Source organism: Priapulus caudatus, unplaced genomic scaffold (genome assembly GCF_000485595.1).
Source record: "Priapulus caudatus unplaced genomic scaffold, Priapulus_caudatus-5.0.1 Scaffold551, whole genome shotgun sequence".
Classification (NCBI taxonomy): Eukaryota; Metazoa; Priapulida; class Priapulimorpha; order Priapulimorphida; family Priapulidae; genus Priapulus; species Priapulus caudatus.
In genome coordinates, this window is record NW_014577612.1 from 98,167 (window position 1) to 111,433 (window position 13,267).

General features: G+C 48.0%; 1 protein-coding gene across 1 annotated transcript in view; it reads left to right on the forward strand.

The window, feature by feature from the left end:
* The window catches only part of LOC106811548 (protein flightless-1-like), a 43,212-nt gene that overhangs the window by 24,716 nt on the left and 5,229 nt on the right, over nt 1–13,267 (forward strand). The window contains exons 14-28 of the mRNA XM_014815215.1: nt 545–733; nt 1,499–1,555; nt 1,981–2,096; nt 2,397–2,532; nt 3,270–3,351; nt 3,729–3,816; nt 4,142–4,259; nt 4,808–4,917; nt 5,800–5,861; nt 6,693–6,878; nt 7,506–7,686; nt 10,589–10,707; nt 11,261–11,396; nt 11,756–11,885; nt 12,210–12,299. Of these exons, the coding sequence (XP_014670701.1) occupies nt 545–733; nt 1,499–1,555; nt 1,981–2,096; nt 2,397–2,532; nt 3,270–3,351; nt 3,729–3,816; nt 4,142–4,259; nt 4,808–4,917; nt 5,800–5,861; nt 6,693–6,878; nt 7,506–7,686; nt 10,589–10,707; nt 11,261–11,396; nt 11,756–11,885; nt 12,210–12,299 (1,800 nt within the window). The remainder of the gene's footprint in view (nt 1–544; nt 734–1,498; nt 1,556–1,980; nt 2,097–2,396; nt 2,533–3,269; nt 3,352–3,728; nt 3,817–4,141; nt 4,260–4,807; nt 4,918–5,799; nt 5,862–6,692; nt 6,879–7,505; nt 7,687–10,588; nt 10,708–11,260; nt 11,397–11,755; nt 11,886–12,209; nt 12,300–13,267) is intronic.

A 13,267-nucleotide genomic window follows, 5' to 3' on the forward strand; every position in this document is an offset into this window, starting at 1 on the left:
GTTTGCCCACCACTGATTTAGGGGGATTTCCATTGAGTGACCTTTACATACACTCACGCATACGATTACCACTTCAGAACCATACTTCAGTTCTGTCGACCTGTGTCTAATGCGCCTTTCCCTTGAGTGAGCCTTATGTTAAGGATTGACGCCATACTTGCTGACAGTAATGCTCGTATTTTTCTGTATTTCTCTAATGCACGTATATCCCGCCTTCCTCTCTCACACAGCTGGATAAGAAGGCGTGCTCTGCGATCTACGCCGTGCACCTGCGTAACTTGTACTTTCTACTTTAATTAATTAATTAATTAATTATCCTCTCACAGCTGGATAAGAAAGCGTGCTCTGCGATCCACGCCGTGCTCTGCGATCCACGCCGTGCACCTGCGTAACTTCTACTTCTACTTTAATTAATTAATTAATTAATTAATTAATTATCCTCTCACAGCTGGATAAGAAGGCGTGCTCGGCGATCCACGCCGTGCACCTGCGTAACTTGTACTTTCTACTTTAATTAATTAATTAATTAATTATCCTCTCACAGCTGGATAAGAAGGCGTGCTCGGCGATCCACGCCGTGCACCTGCGTAACTTCCTCGGCGCGGAGACGCGCACGGTGCGTGAGGAGCAGGGAGACGAGAGCGACGCCTTCCTCGACATCTTCGTCACCTCCGACGTCAGCTACATAGAGGGCGCCAGGACGGCGAGCGGCTTCTTCACGATAGAGGATGCGGTGAGCGTTCGCTTGTCTCGCGCGCGCAGCGGCGTCACGTCGTGATGCTGGCAGTTCCAGGGGGCTTGAGGGCCGCGGTGCCACCTTTCCCCAGTACACGGTTCTGCACAGAGACGTGACACCGAAACTGAGGAACCGAGGACATCGAGTGAAATGTGAAATGGTTTCCTATGAGAATTTCGATCTTCCGTTTTACTTACTATAAAATTTCTGTCTGAAGCAGTAAAATGTGCAGCTGCCCCACCCTCCCCTGTCAAGCCACCCCTCAAGATTCAGTACCAGACATAAACGGCGAAGCGGTTGCCTAGAAGCATTTGGATCGTCCGTTTTACTTAAAATATCTCAACATTTATTGCTTGGTAGATGTTATAAAATTTCTGTCTGAAGCAGTAAAATTCCCAGCTAGACCTTGCTGGGGGGGGGGCTTTTAGTGCTAGTAGTCTTTGATGAAAATAAGGTTTTAACTGTCAGGAAGTAATAAAGTAACAGCACTCAGTGGGAAGCTCCAGTACCATTGGAGAGGTTATTGCGTCTCATGTTAAAAAAATAACCAGATGCAGTTAGAGGATTGATGCTTGTGTAAGGTCACAGTGAAAGTGTGTTTGATAAAATGATGGTCCAATCCCCAAAATATCATGTTAATGGATGTCTGGCACTTTGTAAAGTGATGAATATGTCCTTTTTGTTCATTTCAGTTAAAAAGTCATTATTTGCATTCGTAGCATTAGGGATGGAGGGGTGATTGTGTATCATTTGCGGTTTCAGGAGTTTGTGAAGCGACTGTACAGATGTTCTGGAACAAAGAATCTTCACTTGGAAGCAGTAAGATTCTTTTTTTGATCCAAGTTGGATCCTCGTCAAAATCCTTATGTGATACTTAATACTGTTACCAGTTTACCAATGTTTGTGTATATGGACTGCTGCTCTCCTATTATGTGTAACTATCCTTCTATTTATGTATTTTTCTGCCTGTATATCTTTCTCATGTTCTTTTTTGCTCCGTATTTTATCCCTATCCCTTTATTTGCTTCCTGATTCTTGCTCTCGCTGCATCATCTCTCTCTCTCTCTAAGTGCTGCACAGATGCAAGCATATATTCTATCACGTAAAAACATTGCAGCGCTTAAAGCTTCTACGTAACAAACGCGAAAGTTAGTTTCAGCCGATTTCGATTGCAGCTAAAACAGTTTCTCTGAAAGTTATCGGTAAATTTTGTTAACGACACCTGTTTGATTTTTGTCAAATAGGTGGATGTAAAGCCAGGGTCACTGGACTCACGCTACGTATATTTGCTTGACATGGGCAAAATGATCTACATCTGGTATGGAACGAAGTCGAAGAGTGTAACTCGTTCAAAGACAAGGTAAACTCTTACCTGCACGCGACACACATTATTGGTTGATGGTTTTGGTCTAGGAACCTAGTATCAGTGCTCTAAATGTATTTTAAAAATTTGTGGAAAGGTTATCAATAAGTATTAGCATAGTAGCCAAACCCAGATCAGATGTATCTCATGCATTGTGTGTTTCCACATGTTTCAATCAATCTCAAGAACTAGATAAGTGTAAAATGTCAATAAGAATATCTAAAGACGTAGTCACTTAGAGTCTCTCAATCTCTGTAGACTGACAATGGACACTGACATTTAAATCGTTGCCTTTAGACTGCTAGCAGAGAAGATCAACAAAAACGAGAGAAAGAACGAGTCTCAGATCGTCATGTTCCAACCGAAAATGGAGTCGTTCGGGTTCTGGGACGGGATCGGTTGTCCGAACGGTCAGCCCCCGGAAACGGTCGAGGTAAGAAATGTCTCGAGCGAGTTAGCATTTCAGGACAACGCGTTCAAGGTCAATGTCACTTTTTTTTTTAAAGCATTTGTTAGAGGATGATGTGTCAGCCTTCCGAGGAAAACACTATTGCGTGAGACTGCATGGATTTCAGACATCTGGTGGTTGCTGGCTTTTATTAGAGCCATGTGGTGAAAAGTCAAGATATGCACAGTTGCAAATTAGAGATGATCATACTCTCTGTTTCGTCGTAATGGAAGTTTCGATAAGGATTATGCTAGCAGGCCGACGCCTATGTAAAGAAAACCTTCAGAATCTTCTCTGAAATATTCCGCAATGTTCCGAGAGAGGTTCTGAATATGTTAGCTTAGAGTAATTTGCAACTGATTTGAAATCGGATCCACTGACTGGCTCGTTAATTTTCCTCGGTGATGATGAGGTGGTGATGCTAGGTTGCAGCTCGTAAATCGAGCATCTCGGTCATGTGGCTCTAGTTCCCTCGAGGTTTCTATATATATATATATCAAGAGTTAATGAAGACGAAGGTTTGTCTTCATTAACTCCTGATATATATCTATATATTATAGCATGAAATATTGAAATGTCAAAATCTTCCCATTAGTCAACCAGCCTGATATCACGCAAACAATAAAAAAAACTTATTATAACATATTAACTAATTAACGTAAGATGTGTAAAATTCCTATTTAAAGAATGCATGTGTCGTCATGTGCTGCCATCTATTGCAGGCTTGGATGATAGAAGATGATTCACGAAAGCCAATCCTATACAAAGTTGGTCTAGGAATGGGGTATCTCGAACTTCCACAAGGTATTTTAATTAAGTGAATATGTTGAAATCCATTTATTTTGTTTTCCACTGTTATTGCTCATGCTCTCAGTATGGGGCATCAAATGCAAGGTGGTTAAAGGCACATCCATGGTCAAATAGCATGAATGGAAATCTAGCATATGACGTGTTTCTGGACATAGCTTTTGAGAAGATTTTCAGATTTAAAAAATTATATTTCACAGTCATATAGGAGGATAAATGCATGCAAATATATACACTGTGGGGAGGGAATTAGGGTGGCACAATAGGTGAATAAGTGTATCCTACCCATACCTCCATCCACTAATCCTAACATATATCAAGCTGTGTTCACTGTTTCACTGCATTCATGCACTGTGGTCTCTGCCTTGTTATAGTTGAGATACCCCGAGCAGGCATGTCCCCTGACTTGCTGGACACGAAGGGAGTCTACATACTGGACTGCATCAGTGACCTCTTTGTCTGGTGAGTGAGCATTCGTCTAAACACGTATTGAATATGTAGCATACATTCAATGATAGATAGCATATATAGCATGCATTTATCGATTGTCTGGTGAGTAATCATTAGCCTAAGCATGTATAGCATATTTAGAATACATTCAATGATAGATAGCATATATAGCATGCATTTATCGATTGTCTGGTGAGTAATCATTAGCCTAAGCATGTATACTATGTTTACTATGTTATTCATTGTTATATACCATATATATAAGATGCATTCATCGATTGTATGTTCACAAGAATGCTGGCTTCAAACATAAATGTTTCTGTGGCGCCATCTGCAGGATCGGTAAGAAGTCGACGCGACTCGTGAGAGCCGCCGCCCTCAAGCTGTCTCAGGAGATCCTCAACATGATCCAGCGTCCGGCCACGGCCGCCGTCACCAAGTCTCTCGAGGGGTGGGTCAGCTTCACCTAACTTACCTCAGTGTCCTTTACTAGGAACTACATGGCAACAGAACAAACACTATGTATTGTAGTAGAGTGGGGAGTATTGTATTAGAGAGAGAGCATCAGCCGTTCTGTTGGTCAACATGTGTTATAGTATACGAACTTAGAAAAGTAAGAAATCTACTTGGCATTGTGACGAAAGAAATCGTAAAGTGTTAGTACAATTAAAGACAACCCTAATATAATAGTCAAAGACCGCCGCCATATTCGCTTTCGTACCAGCGCCGGCTAGGAGTGTATAAAAGTTAAGAAATCGACGTCTGAAATTGCGGCGTGGGGCGAATCGAAATATGTTAAATATGTTAGCATATGTAGAAGAGACCTGATAGTCAAATGGGTACCGCCGCCATATTCGCTTTTGGCTGCAGAATTTATTAGAAGAAGAAATCTACGTTACATTGCGTAAAGAAAGAAAGATGTTAAAGGTTAGTAATTAAAGCAGACCGTAATATAGGTTGACCGCGAAGCCGTATTTCACTTTCGTCTTTGCGAGCCTGTCAGGAGATCTCAGGATCTTCTAAGACGAAAGTTTGGGCAGGCTGTGGTCGCGACGTGGACTCTCGCGGTGGCACTTTCCGCGCAGACGCCGAGGGCCGCCCTAGAGCGACCAGGTCAGCTGAGTCATGAGGTTATCTGGAGAGATACCGGGAGATGAACGGGTTTAAGCCGATCGGGCAACGAGCATACGGGGGCGACGACTGCCCAGGCAGGGCGGGGGGGACACGTGTTAGGGTACAGGGTTTAGGTTCAGGTTAGGGTTAGGATTTGGATTAGGGTTTAGGGTTAGATTAGGCGTATAGGGCTAGGGCTTATCGGATTAGGCGTTAGGGTTAAAGGTGTTATTGACACTAATGAAGTATCTGTCACACACCATAGATTAATTTTTGATGGATCCAATGACCTATATGATTCAACGCGGCGCACTGACTGGGGTTACCAAGTATAGTTAGTTAGCGGTGCGATGCTGTGCAGGATTAGTGTTGCGCCGCGGACGCGTCCGGTGAATGCGGCGGTCAACGTGATGCGCGGACGCGTCTCACGGGATGCGCAGGACGCCGTCCGGTGTATGCAGCGGACGCGTCACCGGTGAGAAGATGCGGCGGATGCGTCAACGGTGTGCGGCGCGGACGGGCACTAGGTGGGCCGCGGAGCGTCACGGTGATGCGCGGGTACGCGATCACGGTGATTGCGGCGCGCGTCCACGGTGAGGTGTGGCAGGTCAACGGTGATGCTGAAAACGCCTGTGAACGCGTACGCGGTGATGTAGCAGGAGGACGCACCGGGGGTGATTGCTGATGGGACGCAGTCACGGATGCAACGCAGGAGCGTCACGGTGTGCGGCGGACGCGTCCGGTGATGCGCGGACGCGTCACGTCAGGTAGATGCGCAGGACGCGTACGCGGTGATGCCAGTGGACGCGTCCAGGCTGAATGCGCCGGGACGAGCACCGCGTGATGCGTGACGCGTCACGGTGCATGGCGGACGCGTCACAGGGTGATGCGTGACGGTCACAGCGTGATGCACAGTGGAAGCCGTAACTGTGTTGCCGTGGACGGTACGCGTGCTATTGCGTGGCGTTCACGGTGATAGCGGTGACGGTGTCACACGAGGTGATGTGTGGACAGGTTCACCCGGTGCATGTGGGGACGCGCGTCACGTGATGTGCCGGACGGTCACGGCTGATAGGGGAGCTGTCACCGGTGAGTGTTGTGGACGGTCACCAGGGTGATGTGGGCACGCGTCACGGTTGATGTGCGGAGCGTGACGGTGATGCGTGGAAGGCGTCCAGTGATGCAGGGGACTGTACGTGAGATGTACCGTGGGACGCGTCACGGTATGGCGTGGACCGGGTGCAAGGGATGCAGTGGACGACGGTCGACGCGTGATGCAGTGGAACCGCGTCACGGTGTGATGCTCGTGGCGCGCTACGGTGATTGCCGTGTGACGCGTCACGGTGATGCGCGGACGCGTCACGGTGATGTGCGGACGCGTCACGGTGATGTGTGGACGCGTCACGGTGATGTGTGTGCAGTTGACGGCGTTGATTATATTACAGTTTTTGGCCATTCCCATATAATTTTTTCTCTGTTTAATAGTATGTTGTTGTAGCAGTTGGACAATGTTTTTTTTTGACTAACAGAAGTTTTGTGTTGACATGTTTGAAATAGCCTTAATGAATAAAATTTAAAAACATTCGTTCTTTGGATTCACTCCTGCTTTTATCTGTAATTACCATGTATACCTCCACCTTGAAGACTGCCCCCCCTCCCACACCACGAAAATCTCCTTTATAAACAGGTGTCCTATTCTGCAGGTGTAACTTAAGTAACAACTGTAAGTAACCTCCACTAACGCAGACGTGACTGTAACCTCTTTGCCCTTGCAGACATAACTGTAACCTCCGTGTTCACTCGTCAGGTGGATCTGTCGGCGCTGTTCATGCCGCGGCAGCCGGCGATGACGACGGAGGAAGCTGACGCACTCATGGAGGAGTGGAACGAGGACCTTGACGGCATGGAGGCGTTCGTGCTCGAAGGGAAGAAGTTCGTGCGGCTGCCGGAGGAGGAGCTGGGTGAGGGAGAGAGCAGAGAGAGGCTGCGAGAAGCGAGCGCGTTGCCCCGCTGATTTTTCTTTGGGAGAAGAAATAATCATTCTCTCCACACGGGAACACTCGTTGATATAATTAGGTTCTATATTGCGGTTATATACGTGCAAATATTAGCATACGTGGAGAGGACGACCACACGAGTACACGGGAATGCTCGTTAATGCAATTAGGTTCCATATTACAGTTACAAACGTGCAAAGATTAGCATACTTCGTTTGTTGAGTGGCTTAGACTGACCCGTGATATTCCTAGTAGAACTACAGTTAGATATGTATGTTAGCATAATGCTTGAGAAACCCCAAGACTGCCCTTTCTAGGGAGCCACAGTCAAACCTGTATATTAGGGTCAATCGAGGGAAACTCCCAAGACTGGCCTTTCTAGGGAGGTGTTCGTTCTATAGAGGTAGTTTCGCTCCTTAACTGTCACTCAAGGGAAACATCAAAAGTCTTCTTTATGGAACCAATTCTACAGAGGTGATTGCTGATGAAGGTATATATCTCAGGGTCAGGGACTTATCTCAGCTCTATGACTTATCTCAGGGGCTTATCGCGGCTGTATGGCTTCTGAATTCGCGCGTCTGCTCGCTGCAGGTCACTTCCAGAGCGGAGACTGCTACGTGTTCCTGTGTCGCTACTGGGTGCCGCGGGAGCTGGACGAGAGCGAGGAGAAGGAGGAGCAGGAGCAGGAGCCTGAGGATGACTACCAGTGTGTCGTCTACTTCTGGCAGGGCCGCGACGCATCCAACATGGGCTGGCTTACCTTCACGTTCAGGTACGCGCGCGTAAGACAGCGTCGGAAAATAATCGGGGGCGACGGGTGATTTCGGCCCTCGGCGGAGCCCAAATAGGCCCCCTAAATATTCCGAAACGCCAATTCTTTGGGCGACCATTTCTGCTCAGGCGTCGCCCTCATCTCTGCTACGAAAATTTCAAGCAAGTTCTGTTCTAGCAGCAGGCATACAGATTAAAATTGTTCACACGTCTCACTTTGCGGCCGAGCTTTCCCGTTTACAGGAATTAATTTTAGATCTATCAGCTATCGAAATAAACGGCAGCAATGCATAGTGGGAATGGAATGAAGGTACTGGCTTTTGCTTTGCATATGTTACAGCGCTATAACGAATCCAGCGCTGTAATAATCAACTGGATTCTAATCGGCTTGCTGCGTGATGACTATAGTCTTCGACGATACGGTTGTAAAAAGGTGTTTATTTTCCCATCAGGCCGGCGCTCAGTACAGTATGTTGTTTACGAATTACTGAATCGATGTAAAAGAGCACAAAAGATCAGTAAATAGTTGACATTGTACTGGGTCGGTGAATGTTTGAGGCTAGTTTTCGCGGGTCGGGCTAGTTGAAAATTAGCATACAGGATACAAAATTACACAATATTACCAACATATTCATAAATGCATGACACAAGTTTATTAATACAATATTACACCGACAATATCTTATTAATTGTCTAATATAATAAAAATGTAATAAAATGTTAACATTGCATCCAGTTCAACGTGCAACGACAAAAGTAGCCCCTAAAACAAAAAATAGCCCCAAAAAATTCAAAATATCCCCAAGGCTCTAATAAAAGTAGCCCTTGAAAAATAAAAATAAAATTCTGCCCTGCATGGAGATGACTTGGTACATAGATGGGCATGGCTCACGATTCACAGTTCAGGTACCGTGCAGCGATGACTCCGTCGTTAAGCCATGGGCTGGCTCACGCTTCACTCGTTCAGGTAGCGCGGTGCGCGAGACTGTCGTTAACAGCATGGGCTGGCTCACCTCACGTTCAGGTAAGCGTGCGCGAGACTGTATATCATGGGCTGCTCACCTTCACGTTCAGGTAGCGCGTGCGCAGACTGTCGTTAACCATGGGCTGGCCCTCACCTTCACATTCAGGTTAAGCGTGCGCGAGAGGCCTGTCGTTAACGGTCATGGCTTGGGCTCACATTCAACGTTCAGGTAAATGCGTGCCGCGAGACTGTCGTTAACCAATGGGTTGGCTCACCTTCACATTCAGGAAGCGTTGCGCGAGCTGTTCGTTAACCATGGGCTGGCTCACGCATTCACCATCAGGTAAGGCGTGCGGCAGACTGTCGTTAACGCATCAGCTGCCTCACCGTCAGCGTCAGGTAAGCGTGCATGAGACTGTCGTAACATGGCTGCTCACCCTTCACGTTCAGGTAAGGCGTGCGCGAGACTGTACTTAACGGCATGGGCTGGCCTCACGCTTCCACATTTCAGGTAAGCGTGCGCCGAGACTGTCGTTAACCAACGTAAAGCAAGTCCAAGGCAGATCATGCTCGCCCTTCACATTCCAGGTAAGTCGGTGCGGAGACTGGTCGTTAACCCATGGCTGGTCACCTTCACATTCAGGTAGGGCGTGCGGCGAGACTGTCGTTAACCGATGGGCTGGCTCGCGCCTCACATTCAGGTAAGCGTGCGCGGAAGACTGTCGTTACAGCCATGGCTGGCTCACCTTCACATTCAGGAAAGCGTAACGCGAGACATGTCGTTAACGCATGGGCTGGCTCACTGTTCAGCATTCAGGTAAGAGCCGTACGCGAGGACGTGTCGTTAACCATTGGGTGCTCACCTTGACATTCAGGTAAGAGCGTACGCGGGACTGTCGTAACCCTCAGCTGGCTCACCTTCACGGTCAGGTAAGCATGCACGAGAACTGGTCGTTACCATGGCTGGCCTCATCTTCACGTTCAGGTAAGCGTGCCGCGGAGACTGTCCGTAATAACATGGGCTGCTCCAGCGCTTCAAGCGTTCAGGTAAGGCGTGCACGAGGACTGTCGTGTAACCATGGGCTGGCTCCGCGTTCACGTTCAGGTGCATCGCGAAGACTGTCGTTAAACCATGGCTGGCGCAATTCTTCACGATTCAGGTAACTCATGCCGCGAGATCTGTCGTTTAATCATCGGGCTGCTCATCTTCACGTTCAGGTAGGTGTGCACGGAGAACTGTCGTTAGACCGATGGGCTGGCTACCTTCACATTCAGTGTAAGCATGCGCGAGGAGCTGTCGTTAACAGCATGGCTTGCTCGATGCTTCACGCGGCGTTCAGGTAACGTGCGGCGGAGGACTGTCCGTTAATGCATGGGGCTGGCTGCACCTTCGACGTTCAGGTAAGCGTCGCGGCGAGACTGTCGTTAGAGCCATGGTCTGCTCATTCTCACATTCAGGTAAGCGTCGCGCGGAGACTGGTCGTGTAAACATGGCTGGGCTTCATCTTGCGACATTCAGGTAAGCGTGCGCGAGACTGTCGTTAACCATGGGCTGGCTCATCTTCACATTCAGGTAAGCGTGCGCGAGACTGTCGTTAACCATGGGCTGGCTCACCTTCACGTTCAGGTAAGCGTGCGCGAGACTGTCGTTAACCATGGGCTGGCTCATCTTCACGTTCAGGTAAGCGTGCATGAGACTGTCATTAATGCACCTGTGGTCGGTGCGTATCACAATTTCATCCACACTTATTTGTTATTGCATATTGCGGTGTCGTGTTCACTTATGTGGCATTGCATATTGCGGTTTCGGTGATGTGACGGCGTTAGGGCAGTTAGGTGTCGAAGGATAATCTACTATTGCTTGACCCAAGCGCAAAGGCTAAATGGTTTTATAAAAGGTAAAATGAAATTCTTATTCCAAGTCTGTCTTTGCTTATAGCTTGCAAAAGAAGTTCGAGTCTCTCTTTGGTGAGAAATTAGAGGTGGTGCGCATGCATCAGCAGCAGGAAAACCTCAAGTTCCTTTCCCACTTCAAGAGGAGGTTTGTGATTCATCAAGGTAAGCGTCAACACAAAGTGAAAATATTCCCTGGCATCTGTCACCTGTTCCTCCCAAACGCTCCCCTGACCATCCCGCCTTCCCAGCTTCTTCATCCACTCCCTCACTATAGTTTCCCACCCACTCCTCCATCCAAGCTCACTAATTCCCTTTGATGAGTGTCTCACCCATCAATCCTTTAAAGATGCCAACCTATTCAGCTTTACAATTCTCTACATGTTTTCCCTGTTATAATTCCAGCTATTAATCACGTCTTACAGTTTGCCAGCAAACTTACTCTTAGTTCCTCCATCCTCTTACCTTGGTACCCAACTCGTCCCATTCACAACGCGGAAAATATTGTTGTGAATCCGTCGAAAATTAATACAAACAAGTAAAAACAGAAGTTTTGCAAGACGTTGTGTCAATACGTCGCAACGTTTAGTGCTCCGAAAAGAATCTCACGACGACATGTGCGTCATTCGTATGACACTCGGATCACACAGATCGGACACACACTCTCGTTCCATCGTCACTGTCCTGTTGTTGACATCCTGTTGCTTGTTGTCCTCAGGCAAGAGGAAGGAAGTGGTGCCGGCGGGAGGGAGAATTCCTCCGAAGCTCTACCACCTGCGTGCGAACGGATGCCCGCTGTGCATGCGCTGCATCCAGGTCACTCCCACCGCCTTCATGCTCAACTCAGAGTTCTGGTGAGAGCCGATTACAGTTAACGCGATGGTCCAGTGCGTAGGGAGGGAAGGCGTAAGAGATGATGAAGCGTACGCGATGAGAAATGACGTGCGGAATGATGATACACGTAATAGAGAATAAGATGGGATAAGAAATGAGTTGGTTCGTTAGTTAGTAGTTTAGTTTAGTAACGTAAGTTATGAGATTATTGTGTAACGATGTCGCTATGCTGCATTAGCAGTAAGGTCTGTCTGAGCGTGAGTGCATGTGAGCGAGCAAGCATGCGTGGATGCGTGCGTGGACTGCGTGCGTGCATGCGTGCGTGCGTGCGTGCGTGCGTGCCAACGTGTCATTGTCTAATCGCCTTTTGTCCTTGCAGCTACATCATGATTATTCCGTTCGACAACACGGACACTAACGGCATCATCTACGTATGGGAGGGCAACAGCGCGGACCCGGCCGAGATCACCCTCGCCGAAGACATCACGCGAGACATATTCAACAAAAATGTACGGACCTGCTGCCACTGTTGTATTTCCAAAGACTGAAGAACCAACTTCTAATATATAACACAAACAACGAATTTATTCCTTGTCAGTCCAGGCCGCCGCCACGTTGTTGTTTGTCACTGGATTCAGGGAAGTAGTTGGCGCCACCTATTGGGCATGTTATAGCGCATGTTATTAGCGGCAAATATGTCAAACTACGCTGTCGTGGAAATTGTGGAATATGGCCGTTGTGTTGATGCATGTGCGGGAAAGTTTAACGTGTTACAAAGTAGTGCCAATGAGGTTTAGTTAACGTGTCGTCTTTCTGCCGGTTTTTTTTTTCAGAAACAGTACACTGTCACGGTGCTAGAAGAAGGCCAGGAGCCAGAGAATTTCTTCTGGGTGGCGCTAGGTGGCAAGAAGGCTTATGAGACGGTAGGGATAGTGGGGGCTTTTTACTGTAAGCTTGGCCTACTTTCTGGCCTTGTCTGACACTAGGCCATTAGAGCAGGGAGGTGGACACTACGACAATGAATGATGCTGATGATGACGACGACGCATCAATGATGATGCGTCTGATGATTACGAGCCGACGGAGCGACGACGAAGACAATGATATGATTGCTGGCTGATAATTAGCAACGAGTGACACAGTCGCCGTTCGTAAGGAACAACGGCGACTCTTGCACGCCTGCGGCTCAGTAGCCGCGCTTGGCGTACCGTATCCGTTGAAACGACCTAGGCCATCGGCTTTCTTGTACTTGCCCCAGCCGTGAAAGCACTTTGTGAACTTGCGGCTGCTCTTCCGTCTTGAGCGTGAGCAGCAGCTTGCGCGGCCGGTCGCCGCTGCTTCACGCAGTGCAGTTCTGCACGTAGACGTGCGCGAAACGCCGACGCATTGCTTAATTATTAATTATTAATTAAATAATTATTCATTAATATGCGGCGGTTAATACACTCCCGCGTGCGGATGCCTGCCGCCTCGCCGTACCCCCACTATGCCGAATGGCGGATTATCTGCACGTCAAAACCGGCCATGACGTCAGTTTTACAAAGAAATCGATGTGAAACTGCACACGAGTGTGTTACTCGAGACCCGGAAATTTTCCCGTTGTGTCGCAAACTGCGGCAGCGCAATCTGAAGCGATTCTCTCCTCTTATCTTTTTTTTCACCGCACAAGAATGAGGGAAACCGTCGGTAGGTAATGAAACTAACCTTCGAGAAACAGCCACCTCCCAACAACGCTGCAGTGCCCTCCCCACGCTGCACTCTCTCACCCTCCCCACCCATCGCCTGTCCATTTCTCTCGGCGCCATGCCTGAGTCCCCTCCCTATGCTGCCACACTCTCCACCCTCCCACCCCATCCTGTCATTCTCTCGCGCATGCCCTGCAAGTCCCCAG